The sequence below is a fragment of the Lissotriton helveticus genome, chromosome 9 (assembly GCF_964261635.1).
Source record: "Lissotriton helveticus chromosome 9, aLisHel1.1, whole genome shotgun sequence".
In the NCBI taxonomy this organism is placed as follows: domain Eukaryota; kingdom Metazoa; phylum Chordata; class Amphibia; order Caudata; family Salamandridae; genus Lissotriton; species Lissotriton helveticus.
The window spans coordinates 28,579,634-28,601,401 of record NC_136070.1 but is presented as its reverse complement, the minus strand read 5'-3'; the positions used below and the strand labels follow the sequence as shown (position 1 = coordinate 28,601,401).

At 47.8% G+C, this 21,768-nt stretch overlaps 1 protein-coding gene across 9 annotated transcripts in view; it reads right to left on the bottom strand.

The window, feature by feature from the left end:
* HECTD1 (HECT domain E3 ubiquitin protein ligase 1) overlaps nt 1-21,768 on the bottom strand; it is a 424,699-nt gene that overhangs the window by 70,414 nt on the left and 332,517 nt on the right. For all 9 annotated transcript variants that reach the window (XM_078659397.1, XM_078659396.1, XM_078659400.1 and 6 more), the window contains exons 28-29: nt 18,903-19,059; nt 6,592-6,814 (exon numbers count right to left, since the gene is read on the bottom strand). In XM_078659397.1, the coding sequence (XP_078515523.1) occupies nt 6,592-6,814; nt 18,903-19,059 (380 nt within the window). The remainder of the gene's footprint in view (nt 1-6,591; nt 6,815-18,902; nt 19,060-21,768) is intronic.

Here is a 21,768-nt window from a genome sequence, read left to right as displayed (position 1 = left end):
AACACCAGATTCCAAGAGCAGGTGGGATAACACCTCCCATCAAGCCCCGGAGAATCAACAAGCCAGCCTACGGAGGGGGAGGACGACGGAGCCCTGCAAGGAGACGCTGAATGGTGGAGTCCGCATGAGTGTTAAACAAAAGGACCCCGTCAAAGGGCAGGTCAACCAGATGCTCCCTAATATTTGAGAAAAACAGCATCTCGCAGCCAAGCATGGCGACTGAGAGCCACAGAAGTGGCCATGGCACGGCCGAGAGCATCGGCAACAACAGGAAGGAACAGCTCCCGTCCACCAGAGCCCAGGTGGAGGACTTCCAAGAGGTTATCTGTAGTAAAGGGGGTGACCGGTTCACCCATCCGCAAAATGCCAGCAGCCGTGGAAATAGCCTGAACAAAGGCAACACTGGCCTCCGTAGGGCGCCTCGGGGAAGAAAGTAATTCCTCCGTGGGCGACGGCTGCAAACTGAGCCGTCCGTCCCCAAGTCCATGGGGAAGCAGCCAGCCCCGGAATGGTGGGGGATCCACAGATGAGTGTGGAACCTGAGGTGCCCCTGGGGTAGGCAGAAAATCTGGTGGAAGAGCCAGCCGCGAAATGCGGAAAAGAGGATCCGAGGATTTAGGCCGCGGGGACGGCGAAAAGCCTCCCTGGAAGATGCCAGTGAAAAGGCAACAATGAGGCGCCCTATCTCCGGGGAGGAAGATCCCAATGGATGACAGACCTCCGGAGAAGAAGGAACCTCAGGAGACGAATCAAGGACCCAACGCCGGCACGGTGCCGTGGAGTCCGCCACAGGTGCTGGCTCGACGTCAGTCGGTGCCGGAGAGGGTATTGGACGGCGCAGAGTCGACCTCTACCCCCACGTGCTCCCTAGGAGAGTGGGGCGTGCCCGGAGCCGGCTCAGCTAAGGAGCGGCGCCGATAAGGTGCGGGCTCGATCTCACACGGGGCAGCCGCCCGCGGACCGAGTGGGACTTGGGAAAGCACCCCAGGTCCCGGCCTCCACCCGCAACTCCGCCAGGGCCCTCTTCTGGGAGGAGAGACATAAGGTCCTCTTAGTTTTGGTGCATTTGTCTAATTACAGGGCGATAGACTTGACTATTCACCATTTTGTGGCAGCCTCTTTTTCTATTTTTTGCCCACCGACTCCAATATTTTGCTCTCCTTGTCTAGCTTAGGCCCCATGGGTGCTGGTGACATGGCTCTTTAACTCGCAGTGCTCATCAGTGAGTCTGCCTCAACATGTCCCTGGATACACAGGGTCATGGGTGGATGCTCCACATTTCTTCTCTATGCCAGGAGTCACTGCTTTTGAAGTTGTTGGCTTCTAAAACATATCTTTAGCCTGTTGTACTATGCTCGGAAGGTGCCAGCTGCTATCCTCGGCACCCTGTGCTGTGTTGAGACGTCATCTGGAAGGGATTGTCTCAAGAGGTACGTGCCCATCTCCTAGTCAGGAAACTGCCATGAAATCCTCCCACAATGATTCTCCTCAGGTATGTGAAACCAATCACCTTCCAGTCAGCCTGTGTAAATGTACCCTGAGGGTGGCAGACCTTTTCCTGGCTACTATGCCCTCGGTACCATAGGTACCCCTTACAAGGGACTTGCAGGTAGGCTAGAGTTGTGCCAATTGTGGAAACAATGGTACAGGTTTGGGAAAGAACACAGGCCCTGGGAATCTGACTGGAAGGGATCCACAGTACACTCAGTCAAATTGCATCAGGTATCTGGCAAAATGTTAGGGGGCAACCATGCAGAAAGGGCACTGTCCTACACATGAAGTGTATCATATGGTGTGGTTTTGCAACCTCACAGTGTAATACACTTAGCAACCCCTTTAGGACCTGTAGGTTTTGTCTGTCAAACCCTCAGCTCAATCTCTGGTAGCTATGGCAATGAGCAGCAAGGCTTACACAGAGGAACTAGTGTAAGCATTTAAACAGCACCAAAACAACTGAAGAAGAAATGGACACGTCACTCAAGAAATCCAACACCAGTTTGTAAAAATAGATTGTATTATACAAATTTAGACACCAGAACGAAAAAGATTCACCAGAGGTTTCTGGAGATATAGATTTTACAAGAATTAATAAATCAAAGCATTTTCAATCGCACACAAGCCTTGTCAAATTCAGTGGATTTGACACTTAGAAACGTTTTGAAGGAAAGCTTGAGTAAGTGTGAATGCAATCGGGTAAAAGTACTTCGAGCGACCAACTCCGGCAGGGAGCTAGTCACATGTGGGAGCAGGCATGGTCCTTAGGAACAGCGACCTCCACAGAAGCAGTCCTCAAGCAGTTCCAGGCACTTTATCTGTGTTGAAATGGATTCCTATGGAGTGCTCCTGATTCAAGGACTGAAGGATGTGGAAATACTCTCAGGATGCTGAGGATGGGACACGGCCGACCGGGATCTTCCTGCAGGTGTTCCTCAGGCCACAAAGAATGTGCAGGGCTTCTGGTTGCAGGGTCTATGTCCCACGAGGTCCTCTCTGGTCTAGCCGACGTTGTCGTCACTAGACCACCAGTCGCACAGTGTCGTGGTCACAGGCAAATTCTTGCTGGGTAGATAACTCCTCTTCTGAGAGTCGCAGCAACTCTCTGACTGGTACTGCGCGGTGGTGATGGTAGTGGCTTGAAGACTTTGGGCTACCAACATGCCCTAGCAGGCTTCTCCAGATGTTGTGTCCATGTGCAGCGAATAGGAGGCCAGCCAGCTGACCCTTGGAGTCTCCTGGCTTTGCTGGCTCTGGAGACTAATGCAAAAAGAATTGATGGACGGAATGCTGAAATTATGTCAAACATTCACCCCAAGTTCAGAGATCTAGGCCTAAATCCATCTTTCTTTTTACACACCATGCCATTCCGGTTTAGACCCAGCCATATGCAAATCAGTATGGACCCTGCTCCCTGGGCTCACTGTGCCACTGGATTCAAGCTAGCCTGACTGATGAGGGGTGATACCCCAAAACTGGTTCCAACATGCTTGTTTCTGGTCAAGGGAGGACATGGTGAGCAAAAGAACGATGGATTAAACCCAGATCTCGACTGGGGGTAAATGTTTGATTTGATCCACATTCCATACATCTTTTGGGCTCTGGAGACAGCTTCTCCTTGAACAGGACACATCAGTCACAGTCCCAACCTTCGCTAGCCACCAGGTGCAGCAGGTGTAGTCTTCTTCGGTGCAGCCTCTCTTTGCTGTTGCCTCAGTGCAGCAGGGCAGTCTTCCTTCGGTCCTTCTTCTAGTTGGTAGAGATCGGAGTTCTGGGTGCCAGGAGTGACCTATTTATGCTCAGATAATGCCATTAGGGAACAATGAGGTTGATAGCCAAAGGGCCACCAGATTGCCTCCCTCCTGATGACCACTTCTTGGGAAGTATAGCATCTCGCTATCCTGGGATGCACCATTCTGCCACTCCCAACATGAACGAGACCCCTCTCTCAACACTCCGAGCGCCTTAGTCCATTGCAGAGGTCTGGCTAGCAAGGAGCTACACTTCCCTGGATAAACCAGTCAGACAACTGGCTTCTCCTGTCCCCAGTGTCAGCCTGTCTGCCTAAACAATAGAAAGCCCCTCCTCTACTAAGTGTTACCCGTTTGCCCTTCAAAAGAAGCTTTGAAGCTTGCATTTTGGGCTAACACTTGTGCAGCTTTCTGCAGGAGGGACGGAACACCTCCCTCCCAAGCAGGCCCTATTATGTCCTTTCCCGGGAGTTGTTAGCAGTAGGAGCGCAGAAAGCTGTTTGCTGGACAAGCCCCATGTACATCAGCAAATGGGCACTGGAAACCTTGGGCAACTAAAGTGGCATCTTCTGAAGTCGCACTTTGCCCACCAGGGACATGAAATTCGATTTACCCATAAAATTAGATTTAATGCACAGATTATTTTGATACTATACAGTACCAATCTTAGTAGTCCCACTCAGAAGTCAGCAGGACTGGGGTTCCAGCCTGTAACTTTGTACTTGACAATGGGGCGACTAGCCTTTCCACAGTAAAACAATTTAAATGTTTACTGTTGGAACATGTGAAAGTACATCTTACATATTTTAACATGCAGCACCCGACCTTGGGGCTTGTTAGGCCTAACTTAGGGGTGACTTAAATATATTAAAAAGGGAGGTTTGGGCTTTGCCATTAACTTAAATGGCAAGGTTGAGTTAGGAGTTTAAACCTGTCCTTCCAGTCTGCAGTGACAGACTGGGAGCCATGTTTCACCTTGTCTCACTAAGGGTGTCTCACCAAGTGCTGCAGTCCCTGGGGGACACTAACTTACCCGGGTACCATATTCTAAAGACTTCCAAGTTAGTTAGTCAATGCCAATTGTGGACAAGTCGATTAAACATGCACAAGGGTCAGAGCACATGCACTGAGTTCTATTTAACAGGGCACAGGGCATTTCAGAACCAGTACCTTGTAGTCGAAAGGAGGGCAAACCTGCAAAATGCCAGTTCTCTTACATCTTCCTTCATTTCTGTGTCCTGTTCTATACACTACTGTGTTTCTTCCTGCTCTGGAGTTTGTATGTCATGTCTCGGATTTTTAACATCTAAAACCAAGGATTGCCTGTGTGAGGTCATAGTTTCCTTGAAAGCTTTCTATCTTAGCCTTCAATGCCATTTTCTCCCTCTCGCTGATAGAGGTTTTACTGTCTCCCGGGACTTTCCTTTGCAGGGAGAATCTCACTCCTTCCCCCTCCGCAATCGATTGTTCTCTGAAGTCGAGGTGACACCCTGTGGCAGATCCTTACCTCACACGATAGGAAGGGAAGTCTCTCAAGCACCTCCAACTAAGATTTTTTGGCATCACGGTCTTGCTCATCTGGGAGTACAGTTTGGCTCGAAGACTTGTTCTTCATAGGCTTAGGCGGCATCCTGGATATCTTGTCTTTTAACCACTCCAATGGGTTTTAGGCATGTGACAATGCAGGTTTAGCTTCGGGTCTACGGTGTTCCCTGGCGTCATGTGAAATATCCCTACTGTCTCAGTGTTCCCTTGTGCTTCCTCAGACTTAAAATGGTCATTGGAGGAATACATCTTCTCCAAATAACCTCTCTTTTGCTGCTCTACCTCAGACAGCCCGGTCATGTTGTTGTTGCCAATGTGCTTAAAGAATTTTATCTCAATGCACAAGAGCTTTGGGTTCAACATCGAGCATGGAAAACAGTCCTGCAAGTTATGGTCTCCTGGGAGGCAGAACGTACAGACTGGATGCTTGTCGTTTAGGGAAAATGTCCTTTGGCTCATACTCTAAAATAGTGTCGAGGAAACACAAAGATCCACATTGACCAAATACTATTCTCTGACATCGAAACATCACCCTCCCCGACAAATCCTGAAATTCCTCTCTCCACTGTAGAGCGTGTATCTTGATGACCTCTCTTGAGCGCTTTCTGTTTCCCCCCCCCACAAATGGTAGGGAGCTCAATTGATGCACCTCTTTAGCCAAGGCGGAAAAAAAGAAAGGTGGGCACAAACATAAGATGGTGGGCACAAACATAAGCATTGTGGGATTATGACTGATTTTATGCAAGGGCTCCGCATACGTCTATGCTCAATCACTAGGAAATGTTTTACAACTAACACTTCTGTCCCAACCACTAGAAGGCAAAATTGTGTAAAGCATGAAACTCTCTAGAAGAGGTTTTATGTTGCAAATCAATCTGGTTTTATGTCCCTATAAAGGGGCCGGATAATATTGGCTTAGGATTGTTTTTTTGGTATCTCCTTATTGGGGCATGCAGGTATCTGCTATATGTATTTGCTCAACTCCCTATACAGGTGACTGCTGGGGTATGTTTGATGTATACCTTTAGATTGGGGACTGGTGGTACCCGTTATAGTACTTTTACTTTATAGCCCCAGTCTGCATAGCTCTGGGATGCCCATACAGGGGTCTGTTGATATCTGCTACCGTTGATTGTTTGCTTTCTATCTCCAGAGCAGGGGCTGATCGTATCTGTTAAGAGTTTTTGCACTTTATCGTCCCAGGCTCCACACATACTGGAAGTTTTATGTCAACATACAGGAACCTCTGGTATCTGTTAGGTTTAGTTTAGAGCTACCTAGAGTTTACTTACTGTTACCAGATCTACACTGGTATCAGCAACCAAAAGATTAGTGTTGATCCCTCCGTGTGCCTTTTGGGGAGGTGTGGATAAGTTCGGGGCAACATTGGAGGGCAGTCTGGGGGTTTGTATCTGCTGCGGGTTTGATACACAGGTTGTCAGGCCATCTTCCCTGGCAGGCTTAATTTGGGTAACTCTTTTCCAGATTTGTTAACATCCACTATGGCTTCGGAATTGTGGATAACAGATTTTTTTTACATCTTTCAATTTCTGTCACCCAGTTTTAGGTCTTTAAATAGGAACCTGGATCCCAAAGCATCCTACCTGTGAGGGTATTTCCCTACAGCTTGATAGACCTCCCCTTCACCTATGCCGATAAGCGTTTTCTTTCCGCCTGAGGTAAGTGAAGCCCGTGTTCCAGTCACAAGGAGCTTCCTAAACAGCACCATAAGCCTTCACTCTCAAAAATAGACTCTTCCTCCCCACCCAATCAATGATCTTGATCCCAGGCACAGACTTACGTGTAGGTGGGCTCCCAGATGCGCCGTAGCTTGTCTGGCTTTACAGTGCCATTGCCAGACACCTGCAATAACTTCTGCACATAGAAGAAGATTGTGGACCTGAAGTTGCTGAGTGGCAGCTCGACTTCTCTTGTCGTACCAAGGCCGGTCACCTTCAGGATGAGTGCGAGCCGGGGTGGAGGGGAGCACTCAACTTCCTCCAGCAGCTCAGAGTGAGGGGTTCCTGTAAAATGAGAAAGGCAGAACCATTATCAGTAGCCATGAGGCAGATGATCGTAGAACATAATTATGGGTGTGAGAAGGTGGCTGGCCTACCACCTTCAAAAGCCTCAACCCCCTTCTCCCTTGCGCTCCCAAGCCCACTCCATCTCAGCAGCATTAAGGAAGTCAGGGTAGAGTTAAGACTGGGGGCACTGACACCTAGCTTTAGCAAACTCAATTTTCCTGCTGTGTCTATTTGCATATTTAAAGGGTTCTTCAATCCTGTTTAGAGCAGGACTGATTGCCTCCCCAGAGGGATTAGAAGTGCTAGCCTAAAGGAACAGTGTGGCAGTCTAGCAATCTACTGGAGAAAAGTGTAAATGACTCCTTGTCTTCTAGGAGGCTATGTTGAAACCGTTCGGCCTGTTCTGGGATGAAAGTCTACTGTAAGGCTTGGTAAAGCTGTGCTGGCATGCGCTGAAACAGTTTATTTTGGCAGTCCTGTCTTGGGCCGAACAATCATGAAAGCTCACCTGAGGTGCTCCATCTGTTATGAATCTTCAATAGTTTACATGTGCCTACTGGGGTAATTTTTTTTTTTTCGGAGTTTTATATAGCGCGATCTAGAACCGAACCGAATCAGTTATCAGAGCGCTTTACATAGCACCAGTTACGTTACATGAGGACACACTCATTTTTTAGGCACGGGGAGATTAAGTGATTTGCCCAGAATCACAGGGGGTTTTTGGCGTCGTTACCGAGACTCGAACCCAGATCCCCAGGTCCGAGGTCGAGCGCCTTAGCCGTTAGGCCAACCCATCCTTTATGTGTGCTGAGTAAGAGAGTTTTTTCATTTGTGTAGCTGGCTACAGTCATGCTGAACATACCGGCCAATACATACCCACACCACTGCCAAAACATGCCATGTGTGGGACATTTCCGAAACATTCCTTTGTCAGAGTAGGCTTTTCCTGCAGCTGAAACAAGTGTTGGGCTATGTCTTAGTCAACCAGTAGCGTACATAAGACCACTCAAACTGGTCTGCATGGAGTTTTCTGGCTCAGAGGAGTATAAAATCTACCCAGCAGGAAGCTGCGCTGCTGCAGGGCTGGAAGATGTCCCAACTTTTGAACAAGGCAGACTCTCTGGTTAGCTCGGACGTCTTAGCCCGAATAGCAGAGTTAGTGTTCATCCTCATTTGTCTGGATATGAGAAAGGCCAGGACTAGCACAGGATTACAACGGGACCAGGTGTGGAACATCTTCAGGGTTGCCGATTTATGAAAGAATCCATTTGTTTGTATGCTACCCCCATTTTAAGGCTGGTTTCGCTGGCCATTAGGAAGAGGAGACTGCGAACAGCTTTTCATACATATGCGGTGACCTCTTAAACAATGTAATGAGCTCATAATAACATGGGGCAGGATTTGCATTCATGGTATAAAAGTGAGATGTCGCATAAGAGCTGCAGTGTATCTTTACCACACCTACATGAGTTACTTTAAAAGCATAACTCGAGGTCTGACACTGAAATCCTGAGTGTCTGAAGCCAGAAACTATAGGCAGCACATGCGAAAGCTGAATTATTTTTTCAAGTGTGTAGGAAAGTGCCCCTTTTTGACATGGCTGCCCCCACTTTTTGCCTGGTACATGATGTGAAAGTGCACTTGGTTTCTGATAACCAAGTCCCCAGTGCCAGAGCTCTTTCCCAAAACTGTACAAGTGTTCCCCCAATCTGGCAAAATCTTTATCACACTCCAAGTCCCTAGTAAATGGCATCCTGGTACCCAGGGCATGGGGTACTAAAGAGGGTCCCTAAGGGTTGCAGCACGAATTGTGCCACCATAGGGACCCCTCACCAAGCACACGACGAACTGCAATTGCAGGCTGCTTGACCTGGTGCAGACAAAAGTGATAACACAACATGTCACACATCCTTCTATGACATGTCACCAACCACTGCATATGGTATTTATAAGTCACGCCTACAGCAGGCCGGACAGCCCTATGGCAGGGAGCTTAATAGCATATGTGCGGGCATATCTGCATAAGCAGACAAGCCCCTGTGCTGGTCAGCCCTATTGTTCCCAGTGCAATTGACCCGGGAAGCCCAAACCTAGCCCTGATTGGTGGGGTCCTCACATCACAAGATGTAAGCGGTGAAAGATGTGCTTCACCTCGCCCTCCTTAGAGGTGGGCACACCTATTCTCCTAAGTTTTCCAAACGGTTTTACTACCCAAATGTGGGTGTCAGCCGGGGGCTGCCACCTGCTACTAGCAGCAGAGGCTGGGGGTCGCATTACATGCAGGCCTTTGAAGCTTCCCCTCTCGAGCACTGTGCCCATCCTGGGGTGGAGGTGTGACACCTCTGCCCAGGATGTGCATCATTTCTGGTCCCAGAGAGCAAAGGCTCTCGACCCAGGGGTCCAGAAACATGTCTGGTGGTGGCAGGCTGCCTACAGCCAGTATGTGACCACACCAGGGTTGGTTTTTTTCAGGGGGCACCTCCGAGGTGCCCCCATTTTACTTATTGTGTTTGCTTTCTGCACTCGCAGCAGGCGGGGAAACGCTCCTCCGCTCCTTGAGGAGGCGCTGCCCTTGACAGAGCATTGCTGAACCAAAGGCAACACACAAAAAAGAGAACATGAGGCACTTAGTTTGCCAAGGATCAACCTGCTTTTACTTGCACCAGGCAATGAACATGGCCTGAGGACATCGATTTTGTAGAAAGGCAGCGAGCAGCCAAAATAACATACACCATCCCGACAAGATCAATTCCTCTCAGCTGGTTCCACTCAAACTCCACACATCGGGGTGTCAAAGGAGGAGATTTGGGAACACCCTGCCCTCTTGTTGAGAAAGCAGATCCTTGTGAAGAGCAAGCCAAAGCAAAAGGAAGACGCTGAGGGTCAGCGCTTCTGAGTGCAGACACTCTTGGGCCAATTGGGGGCCACCAGAATCAGCTGTTGTAAAGTCTTCTGACGTCTTTCAGGACCCACAGGATGAACTGCAATGGCGGACATGCATACCCGAGGCTGGAATCCTGTGTTTTCTAGAGACTCTTCAAGAGGAAATGATACAGTGCCCCAAAGGCAGCAATGAGTGTTTTCAAAGATGGCAAAAATATCTAGTGAGGGCATGCCCAGTGTATGAAGATACCCTGCCCCATCTCTGGATGTAGATGCCACTCATGGTACCACAAGATGACGCCTGTTGAGCTCGTCCGCCCTGATATTGAGGGATGCTGACAGGTGGTTTGCTGTCAACGAAACCTTGATAAGCTCCAGGCACCACCACAGCTTCACTGCTTTAAGATACAGTGCACAGGCCCCACTGTGCAATGTCTGTTGCAGTACCACAAACAAGATTGGAATACTTCTCAAACATGTTATTCAATTGGGACTATAGACTTCCGGTCAGTATATTCCAAGCACAGGTTCATTCAAATGTGCAAATCACTGACTGAAGCCTTTAAAGCACGTCTGCCAGGCTCACCCTCTCCCAGGGAAAGATGGAAATCCTTGCGGCCCAAGAGACCTAGGGTATTAGAATGTGGGACAGAATAAAGGATATCGAGGTTGTCATACCCAGTGAGGATGAAGAGAACCTGCAGAGAAACCATCCTCTTTTGCAGACTCGCCTGGTCCTCAATGGGCATTCTTTATCTTGCATCCAGCTCCCCACAACGTAAGTCATACAGCACACTAACACGAAGGGTCTGTGCAGGTTCAACAAGGGAGTCAAGCCTACCCACCCTGGACTATGATAGAGGTTCACTTGGAGTAATTGTTTCAGGAGTCTAAAGTCAGATTTAAAAATGTTTGTAGTTTAATGTGGAGCACCTCTGCTGGGCTGTTGCATTCACTGGCTCAAACCCTGAAGAGAAGATATAGGAAAGGGAAGTAATAGCTTTTCACAGCCATGCTAGAACTACTGCCCCTCAAAACAGCCAACTGATGTAATTCAAACCAATTCCTGGTTAGCAATTTGGTAAGGAATATGCTACTTACCAGTATGCATCTGTTCTTGGCAGGTAGGGCTGCTGACATTCATATCTGTGCATAGATCGCCGCCTAGTGTTGGGTCCGGATGATTGCACATTGTTGTCCTGGAAGAGTCTTCGAAGTATCACGAGATAGGTGGCTCCTCCCCTGGACTACAGTGCGCATGGGCATCCTCTCCATCCTCAGATTGTTTTTAGCCATTGTGGCAGAGATGGAGTGTTGTACAGTAAGAGATGTCCATGCAAGAAAGTGAGAGTTAGAATGAATGCTACAGCTGCGACAGGCACCGGGAAGGAGGGAGGGCGATATGAATGTCAGCAGCCCTACATGCCAAGAACAGATGCATACTGGTAACGAGCATTTTCCTTTCGAGGCATGTGGGCTGCTGAATTCATATCTTAGCATGTACTGTATAGCAGTATCTCCTCTAGCGGTGGTCACCTGTACCAGCTGCAGCAGTCTGAAAGAGTTTTTAGAACAGCCAGTCCTACAGCAACTTGCTGTTTGGAATGTACATCTACACAATAGTGTTTTGTGAACGTATGTATGGTAGACCATGTGGCTGCTTTGCATATTTCCTCTAGAGGGATGTTTTCGAGGAAAGCCATGGATGCCCCCATTTTGCGTGTTGAATGCGCTCTTGGGGGAACTGTTAAAGTGCGTTTTGCCTTAAGATAACATATTTGAATGCAATAACTATCCATCTGGCAAACCCAGATTTAGAAATGGGGTTGCCTTTGTGTTGTGGTGAAAAAGCAACAAACAACTCTTTTGTTTTCCTGAATTCTTTTGTCCTGTCAATGTAATATAGGAGAGCCCTTTTAACATCTAGTGTGTGCAGGGCCCTTTCAGGTACTGACTGTGGATTTGGGAAGAACACTGGCAGTTCTATTGTTTGACTGATGTGAAAGTGGGACACAACTTTTGGCATGCATTTAGGGTTTGTCCTAAGCACGACCCTATTAGCGTGGATTTGGAAGAATGGCTCTTGAATAGTTAGTGCTTGCAGTTCACTAACTCTTCTAAGCGAAGTAATCGCCACAAGAAATGCCACCTTCCATGTTAAAAATTGTATTTCACACGAGTGTAGAGGTTCAAAAGGTGGTCCCATTAGTCTGGTTAAAACGATGTTTAGATTCCAGACAGGTGAAGGTGGGTGTTTTGGGGGGGGGATCACTCGTTTGAGTCCCTCCACGAATGCTTTAATGGCAGGCACTCTGAATAGGGAAAGGTGTTGCCTGTTTTGAAGGTAAGCTGCTATGGCAGCTAAGTGTATTCTTATAGATTTATAGGCTAGATTGCAGCGGTGTAGGTGCAAAAGATAGCATATGATATTTTGAGTTGATGCGTCTAGTGGGTTTATGTCATTGTTGTTACAGTAAATGACAAAACGTTTCCACTTTGCCGCATAGCATGCTCTTATGGTAGGTCTTCTTGCCTCTTTGATAATGTTCATGCAGTCAGGAGGTAAGTTTAGGTTGCCAAACTATGACTTCAGAAACCAGATCGCAAGGTTCAGCTGTTGTGGATCTGGGTGCTGAATGTCTCCATGGCTCTGGGTGTTAGCTTTAGTCTTTGATGAGGCACCACGGAAAGTTCTAGGAACGTGGTGTACCACGGTTGCCTCGCCCATGTTGGAGCAACTAGGATTAGCGTCATGGAGTGCTGGCGCAGTTTGCGTGCCACTAGCGGTATCAACGGTGCTGGTGGAAAAGCGTAGGCAAATTTGCCTGACCAGTTTATCCATATCGCATTGCCCTCATTGCCCTGAGACTGCGGGTGTGGGAATCTTGCGGCGAAGTACCGGCATTTTGCGTTTTGTTTTGTGGCGAACAGGTCTATCTCTTGTTGTCCTCACTGTTGGAAGTATGGTTGAAGCACTGTGGGATGCATCTACCACTCGTGCATCTGTTGGCTGTGTCTGCTGAGCAGATCCGCTATCTGATTGTCCTTGCCTGGGAGGTGTTCTGCCATGAGAAAAATGTTTCTTTGAATGGCCCACTTCCACATGCTTTGAGCTAGATGTGACAGCTGTGGAGAGTGTGTTCCTCCCTGCTTCTGTATGTAGTACATCGCAGTCATGTTGTCGTCCGGATCAACACGGTCTTGTTGCACAGATGTACTTTGAAAGCTTTCATTGCCAGAAAAATTGCCATCAGCTCCAGTAGGTTGATGTGCATTTTTTCTGCTGCGTGGTCCATAAGCCATGTACTGTGTGGTGGAGGACATGGGCTCCCCACCCTATCAGGGATGCGTCCGTTGTTAAGACTATTTGTGGTACAGGCTCTTGGAACAGTCGTCCTTTGCAAAGGTTTTGTGGATTCCACCAATGCAGAGAGTTGTATGCACGACTGGTCACCAACACTAGGTCGTTCAATTGTCCTTGAGCCTGGTTCCACTGCCGTGCTAGGCACTCCTGTAGCGGACGCATTTGTAGTCTTGCGTGAGGGACTATGAAAATGCATGAGGCCATCATACCTATTAGTTGCATAAACACTCGGGCAGGGAGCGAGTGTTGGGGCGTGAACCTTTGGATTAGCATCTGAATACTGTTTATTCTGACAGAATTTGGCTGTGCTTTCCCTGCCAGTGTCTATTGTCGCTCCCAGGTATTGTTGTACGTGGGCAGGCTGAAGATGGGACTGTGCTTGTATTAGCCAGTCGTCCAGATATGGATAGACATGAATATGCTGTTTTCTGAGATGTGCAGCTACTGTCGCTAGGCACTTGGTGAATACTCTCGGGGCTGTTGTCACCCCGAAAGGAAGGACTTTGAATTGATAGTGCTGATTTTGTATTGTAAACCTGAGATATTTCCTGTGTGCCGGGTGTACCGGTATATGGAAATATGCGTCTTTGAGGTCTAGTGTTGCGAGGAAGTCTCTGACGCAACAGTGGTAACACCTGCTGTAGAGTGAGCATGTGGAAATGCTCTGATAAAATGTATTGGTTTAAGGGCCTGAGGTCCAAGATGGGCCTGAGAGATCCGTCCTTTTTGGGGATCAGGAAGTATAGTGAGTACACCCCTGTATCCTGGTGTTGTAAGGGTACTAGTTCTATGGCCCCTTTTTGTAGCATGCTGATGACTTCTTGCTGCAATAAGTGTAGGTGTTCTGCGGACATAGGACGGTGTTTTGGGGGTATGTTGGGTGGTGTGGAGATTAATTCTAGGCAATAGCCATGCTGGATAATTTGCCTCACCCACCTGTCTGTAGTGATGTTTTCCCAGACTTGTAGGAACTGCTGTAATCTTCCCCCGACCGGTGTTACATGGTCTGGGGGTAGTGACAAGAAGTCACTGTTTGGTATTGGTAGAGGATCTGGTGGTGTTATTCCCTCGTCCTCTACCTTTGCTGTTATTTCCACGGTATCCACCTCTACTGTTTTTGTTGTAGGTGTTTTGCGTGTTCCCCTTTGTTGTATAAGGTTTGCTGCGCCGAGCCTCCCCTTGCAGCTCCTCTGTTGCCGGAGACGAAAGGAGCCGCCTCTGTATTGTTGTGACTGCAAGGCTCCCATAGACCTGGCTGTCTCGGTATCCTTCTTCATCTTGTCTAATATTGTGTCGACATTAGGGCCAAACAAATAATCTGGGTTCATTGGCTGATTAAGTAAAGTGCTCTGAACCTCATTTTTAAACCCAGAGATGCGGAGCCACGTATGTCTTCTGAGCATGACACTAGTATTGATAGCCCTGGCTGCTGTGTCTGCTACGTCTAGGGGGCATTTGATGGAGGCGTTCGATATTAACTTTCCCTCCTGTATTAGGAATTCTGCCTGTTCCTTATAAAGGTCAGGTAGATGCTGGAGAAGGTGCTCAAGTGTGTCGTAGTGTGCCCTGTCATACCTAGCTAACAGGGCATGAGTGTTTGAAATTCTCCATATGTTTCTATTTTTTTTATTTTTTTTATTTTAAGAGGTTTTATATAGCGCTGGCTGGACCCAGGAGTATCAGAGCGCTTTACAAGGTGTTTCCATACAGGTACAGTGTGTATAAGCACAGACAACGGAATAATAAAAGAACAAATCCACATAGGATACATGACATCTAGATAAAAAAGTAAAAACAATTGCTAGACACTATGAGTCATACAAAATAGCGGTCACAGTTTGGCGGGAAGCCTCACTTAGGTATACAAAAACATGCAAGAGAACTGACTGTCATGAGGAGGGGAGGTAAGGTGATCAGATAGAAGGAAAGGGAGTTGGCCAGGCGGGTGGTCACAAGTCATATGCAGAGCAGATAGGTGGGGTGATGCAGAGGGGCGAGGCTACCAGGGATGGATTAGAAACCCCAGTATTTATTAAGGAGAAGAAGTTTGAGTTCTTTTTTGAAGCTGGGGTAGGACTGGTTACAGCGGAGGTCTTTAGGGAGGGCATTCCAAATAAGTGGGGCATTGCCTGAAAATGAGCGTGACTGAGTGGAATTCTTTTTCTGAATGGGGGGAATAAGTAGGAGGGTGTTGGAGCTTCTCAGTGATCGCGTGCAGCCTGCTTTGGTCAGTTTATTGGAGAGGTATGCCGGTGTGTTTTGGTGGAGGATTTTGTGCGTAATGCAGGCGGTTTTATATGTGGATCTACCTTCAATGGGGAGCCATTTAAGGGATTTAAGGGCGGGAGAGATGTGGTCAAATCGTTTGCAGTCCGTGATAAGCCTAGCCGCGAGGTTGAGCACAGATTTGAGAGGTGCCAGGTGGGTTTTGGGAATTCCGGTGAGGATGGCATTGCCGTAATCAATGCGCGATAGAGCAAGCGATTGGACTGCCAGTTTAAAGTCATCAATTGGGATGAAGGGCTTAATTTTCTTAAGGTTACGGAGGGTAAGGAGGGCTCCTTTGGCAGAGTTGTTGATGTGAACGTTGAGAGTTAGTCGGTTGTCAAGGGAGATGCCCAAGGATTTGACTGAGGTGGCTAGGGACAGGGAGCAGTTGAGGGCGTTAAGGTCTGTGATCCACTTTTGAATGGGGAGCTGGTTGTTTTTTGGGGAGAAAAGAATAATTTCAGTCTTTTTTGGGTTAAGTTTGAGATGGTTCGAGTGGAACCAGGCTTGAATTTTGATGAGGGTGTTGTTGAGGTGGAGGATGTCAGCATGGGTTTGTATCTTATGGTAGAGTTGTGTATCGTCAGCGTAGAGGTGATAGTTAATCCCTGCTTGTTTGAGAATGAGGGTGAGAGGTTCCATGAAGAGGTTAAAGAGAGAGGGAGATAGTATGGATCCTTGTGGAACTCCTAGAGAGATGGGGGAGGGGTTCGAAAGGCAATTGTGGATTTTAATTTGCTGAGCGCGGTGCTGCAGGTATGAGACAAACCAATTATGAGTCATGCCATTAAGGCCGAATCGTTCTTTAAGGACTTTGAGAAGAACAGAGTGGTTAACGGTACCGAACGCTGCGGAGAGATCAAGGAGGATCAGTAGGCTAGATTCGCCATTGTCAAGGGAGTGGTGAATGTCATCTATAATGTTAAGCATGGCGGTTTCGGTGCTGCAGCCTTTCCTGAAGCCAGATTGAAGAGGGTCAAGTAAGTTAAAAAGTTCAATGTGTCTGTCAAGCTGAAGAAGGACACATTTTTCAAGGGCTTTCGAGAGGAGGGGCAAGTTGGAGATAGGACGGAGGTTGTTGAGGTCATTAGGGTCAGCCGTAGGGTTTTTAAGAATGGGGGTGATTTGTTAGCAGCTTGAGCCGCTACCCTTTTGCCTGAAGCCTCCAAAATTTTAGACTCTTTGTCTGGAGGTGGAGCCTCGCCAGTAGTTTGAGAATTAGCACGTTTGTGTGCATTGGATACTACCAAAGAGTCTAAGGGCAGCTGTCCCTTAATGTATGTAGGGTCCACTGGTGCTGGCCTATATTTCTTTTCTATCCTGGGGTTAATGACTCTTGCCCTGGTTGTTTCCTTAAATATGTCCCCTGCGTGTTTAAGCACCCCCTTTAGCATTGGAAATGTCTTCACTGATCTTTCAGAAGTGTTGAAAGTGTCAAAGAGGAAGTCTTCCTCAATAGGGTCAGCATGCATTTCCACGTGGTGGTTATATGCTGCTCTTTCAATTAATGCATTGAAAGCAGCTGTGTCCTCTGTAGGGGAAGATTTTACAGGGTATGCAGTATTTTCTTGAATGGGTTGAGGGTCTACAGGATCTACAGGATCAGACCATGGTTGATTTTGGTTGTCCTGGTCATTGTCCACAGGATAATTATACAGTTCATTATCCTCATATTCCACATCCTCATCTGTGCATGTGGGAGAATATGTATAAGTTTCTTGCACATGTGTCCTGATAGGCTCAAAGAGAGTTGGAGTTGTAGAAGAGTCTCTTTTCCTTTTTAGTGGTATTGTGTAGGTTTCAGCATAAGTGTCTGGTCTGATTTTCCTTTTTAATATGGTAAGTCTGCCAGTGTCTGGGTCCACATACAGTTTGGACTGCTCTTCTGTTGAGGGCTCTTGCTCCTCATGTGCTTGAGCTCTTTTCCCTGTTATCTGCTTTTTTGTTTGTGTCGGTTCGATTTCTGTTGTAGGCTCGACCGATTTTTGCCGAATATGAGTCGGAAGTCCGAATTTTATCGGTCCGAGGGACTTTTGTGCTTCATCAGTCTTTTTAGGTTGTATGACCTTCTTCGGTGCCGTGATTGATATCGACCCGACTGTTCTCGTTTGCTCGATAACCACTTTTTGGGCTTGTGTTGTCTTCGGAGCTTGCTGCTTCAGAGCGATGTTTTGCCTCGGCTCGACCGACCCCTTGGCCTCGATCCTTGCCTTCGGATCGAGCGGTTTTGTTTGCACCGTCTTTGGCTTGTCGACTGTTTGTTTCGGTTCGACAACCATCTTCTGCTGGAGTCCTTTGTTTGTGTTGCCGTGCGTCGACATCGATCTCATCGGTTCGACGGCTTTTAGCTTGGGCATGTCCCTGGGCGTATTGGCTCTTGGCTAGAGGGCCCTGATATGCGACCCAGCCACGTCGGCGGCCATTTTGTGTTTGGTCGGCGCCGATGGATCCGCACTTTTCGGTCCGAAGAGTGGGAACTCTAATAGTTTCTGTTTCTGTTTTGCTTCTTACTTTTGGTTTCGATATTACCAGGGAATAGTAATGTTGCACCGATGGCTCTTGCCTTATGTTCTTAGCCGGGCTGACTTGCGGGCTATAGAATCGATGTTTTGATCTTGGCTAAGGCCTTTCGGCGATGCCTCGACCTGAGCCTTTTGAAGCGTATCAGTAAATATACTGGGCTCCGTACTCACGGTTGGCCCTGTGTCCTCGCCGGAGTCGTCCTCGACGGCTCCGATGCCTGGATCGTCGTCCCCTACCTCAACAATGTCGTCTTCTTCGTCGACGTAGTAGTTGGAGTCATATTCCGATTCCTGCTCCGACTGCTGGCCTGAGTCCTCAGCTTCGACAACCTCTTCGTCGTCTTCAAAGATGTTCTCCGGGTCAGGCGCTGGCTTCTGCATCGTCTGCCTCGCTGCTCTTCGAACCCGAAGAGTTTTCTTCGAACGAAACTGCGCACAAGCTAAGCAGTCGGCTTCATTGTGTTCAGGAGATAAACACTTGTTACACACAGGGTGTTTATCTATGTGTGGGAATTTTGAGCTACAATTGGGGCATCTTTTGAATGGACTTCGTTCCATCGACGAGTGGCCCTTGGTGTCGAAAAAGGCCACACGGCCCGATTCGACGATCTGAATATAAAACAGAAAATAAGTCGTCGTCACCGATCTAATAACAATACCGACGACCCCGAAGGCCTTTTGGCCTATTAGAAAAGTTTTTTATCGATTCCGAACTCAGAGTTGGAAATCACATCCGAACCCAATGGCGGAAAAAAACAATCTAAGGATGGAGAGGATGCCCATGCGCACTGTAGTCCAGGGGAGGAGCCACCTATCTCGTGATTCTTCGAAGACTCTTCCAGGACAACAATGTGCAATCATCCGGACCCAACACTAGGCGGCGATCTATGCACAGATGAATTCAGCAGCCCACATGCCTCGAACATAACATATTGAGAAAAGAGAAGTGTCAGTCCTTTGAAACGCATTTTATAAAACATGGAATAAGTGATTAAATTAAGGTCAAATAACACCACACCAGAGAGGGAGTTCCGTTTTGAATGCTTACCTGGGGAGGGAATTTCAAGGTCTGTTGTCTGCTGAACATTAGTCCGACCAGGTCTGGGGTCAAAGGCGGGAACCAAAGCAGAGAACTGGCGTTTCAGTACGTAGTCATCATCCCAAGTTCTGCGACGCCCACCCTTTGTCTCATACTCCTCTTCCTCCTGCCAGTAAAAAAAAAAAGTTACTTAACTATATGTATTCAAGGATCTTTACACGTCACTGTAACACTACAAGCAAAGGGTCATTAATCATTACACATCTTCCAACATAAACCCTGAACATTCTACTTCACAAAGTACATATTCTTATACAAACAACCGCAAACTTCTGTGCATCTGCACAAAGACCCTTAAACCACGACACACATCAAACACTGATGCTCTAACCAGTTGAATAGGAAAATGTACCATCCTTGTAACTCATGATTACAGACTGAGGTCTGTCAGATTTGAATAAAGTGCATTACTCACTCTGCACCTGCACCAAGCAGTTCAATGTCCCCACTGCACCCTGTCCATCTATCTCAAGGCCAGAGCAGTGGTGAAGGCAAAGTGTTTCTTTTTATAATCAACTTTGTATTGTTTTTTGTCATAGCAATACACAAGAACGTCATCAGGGGGCAACCCTCATCTTTGTACCATCTACCCCAAACCAATCCCTGCTGCCATCTCTCCCATCAACCGCCAGTTCTAGCCATAATCTTCAACCCAAAGAATTCCCACCATCTGCCCCAAATACTGGCATGTTTCTCAGAGCATTCTCTAGCCTTTCCATTCCAGCATTGTGGGTAGATTGGTCAGCACCATCGCCAACCCCACCCACAGTAGTATGCTCCCCTCACCCCTCAGGTCATCCAGCAACCCCGATAATGCTACCCTTAGGATCAGGCTGATGTGTCTGCAAAGCACTCAGTTGAGGGTTTTGGCTATTAAGCTCCATTAGCTGGCGATGTCTGGGCATTGCCATGTCCTATGAAAGAAATCTGCGTCCGAGTCAACGTCGTCTAGGGGGTCCAACCCTCCCACTTCTGTTGCAGGGGTACAAACCTACATGAGGCGTTTCTTTATGAATGAACGATAGAGGGTGACCAAGGCCATACATCATCAGTAGGGCCTCCAGCGTGCTGTATTCCAGTAGATGAGAAGGCACTGATCAATGACATGTCAATTTGTGCCAAATCTGTAAGTGTCGAGTGTGTGGGACTTTATATTGTGTCTGTAATTCAGCAAAAGTTTTCATATGGGTTCCTGCCCATACATCCTCAAGTCTGTGAAACGTGGCTCAATCAGTGGCCACTCCATAATGGCGTTTGTTGTGTTAGCTCCTATTCCATCCCTTAAACCAGAGTGTTGCCTGCCAGCTGAGTAACACCTCCCTTGTACACTCTGGGAGGTGAGATGGGATGGGGGTGCCATATAGGTAGTGCATCATATCGTCTGGGCCGTGTAGGGCCAGCTCTGATCGGTAGGATGGATCGCTCCACTCACAGGTAAGCCAGTCGCTTATGACCAGCAGCTGTAAGGCCCAGTAGCACTGTTCGCATCTGTCATCCCCATTCCCCCTTAAGTCGACTCTCAGCATTTGTACCAGGAGATACGCGGGTTAATTCCCACCCCACAGAAAGGAATGGATGAGCCCAATGAGTGGGTAAGTTATTTTTAATTAGAGGCAGCATAGCGGTGGTGTATCAGGGAGGCCAAGCCGCACTGGCTATCTGTCGGACCTTCCACAGCAGCCTCCTAACACTGTTTGCCAAGCAGGGCGCAGCTGCGGATTCATATCTGTGGGTGCCAATCGGTACTCACTGTCCTCACTGGAGGAGTGCATTGCTGACAGGCTGCTTCAGGATGCACTCCCCGCCCTGGCCTAACAACAATTCCAGGTCTTTCCCGGGCGCGCTAGTTCGGACTCTACCTCCTTTTCTGGTGGAGTTGGATCTTGCCACAGGCTGCCGTTGGGTTCAAAGTGTGCAATCAGATCCAAGACGTTCCTGTGCATTGGCATTTGGTGAATGATTACTGTTGGTTTATCAATGTAGTCCGTGAAGCCACACCATCACTCCGCTTTCTGGGTGCTCAGCCAGCACCGGCCCCAGGGATTTGGGCTAGTTAAAATAAAATCCTAGAATAGACCGGAGCAACAAAGATGTCTGAAGGCGAGTATAGTTGAGATGAGAAAGCCTTTACGAACCAATTGTCAAAGTAAGAAAAATGTTTATCATCACTATGCCATGACCTTAGTAAAGACCCTCAAGACCTATGTCAGGCCGAAGGGCAAGAGAGTGACTGGAAGCGGTCTGTCCCCACAAAGCACAGATACTGCCCTGTTAGCCTGCGGGATCAGTACACAAAGGTATGCTTCCCGTAGGTCTAAGAATACCAGCCATTAATTGGGACCAATGCCAAATTGTTGAGCTTTTTCTTGAGGAAAGAGTTTAAGACGTTAATGGCCAAAATCAGTCTCAGGTGCACTGTCCTTCTTGGGAACCAGGAAGTACCAGGATTAGAAACCCAGGGATTTCAATGCTGTGGGTAGGATTTCATTTGTTTCCAAGCTGGATTCAACCCCTACAGACTGCAAATGGCTGAGAGAGGCAAAACTAAAAGGGCGTGTCAGAAGCAGACCTGACAAGGCGGAGGACTGCTGCTTTTGGTCACCTCTTCCCCTAACATCACCCCTGCCCCAAAAATCACAGTAAGACTGAACGGTTTGTGATGACTGCGTTTGACAAAAGGCATGACACTTAAACAATCTCTGAATGTTCGAGATCATTGATTGAACTGTCAGGCGGGTGAAACAACCCAGAGGAACAGACGGAGCACTTCTGTACGTAATGAGACTAGAATTAACCTCCTCATCAAACAATCAAC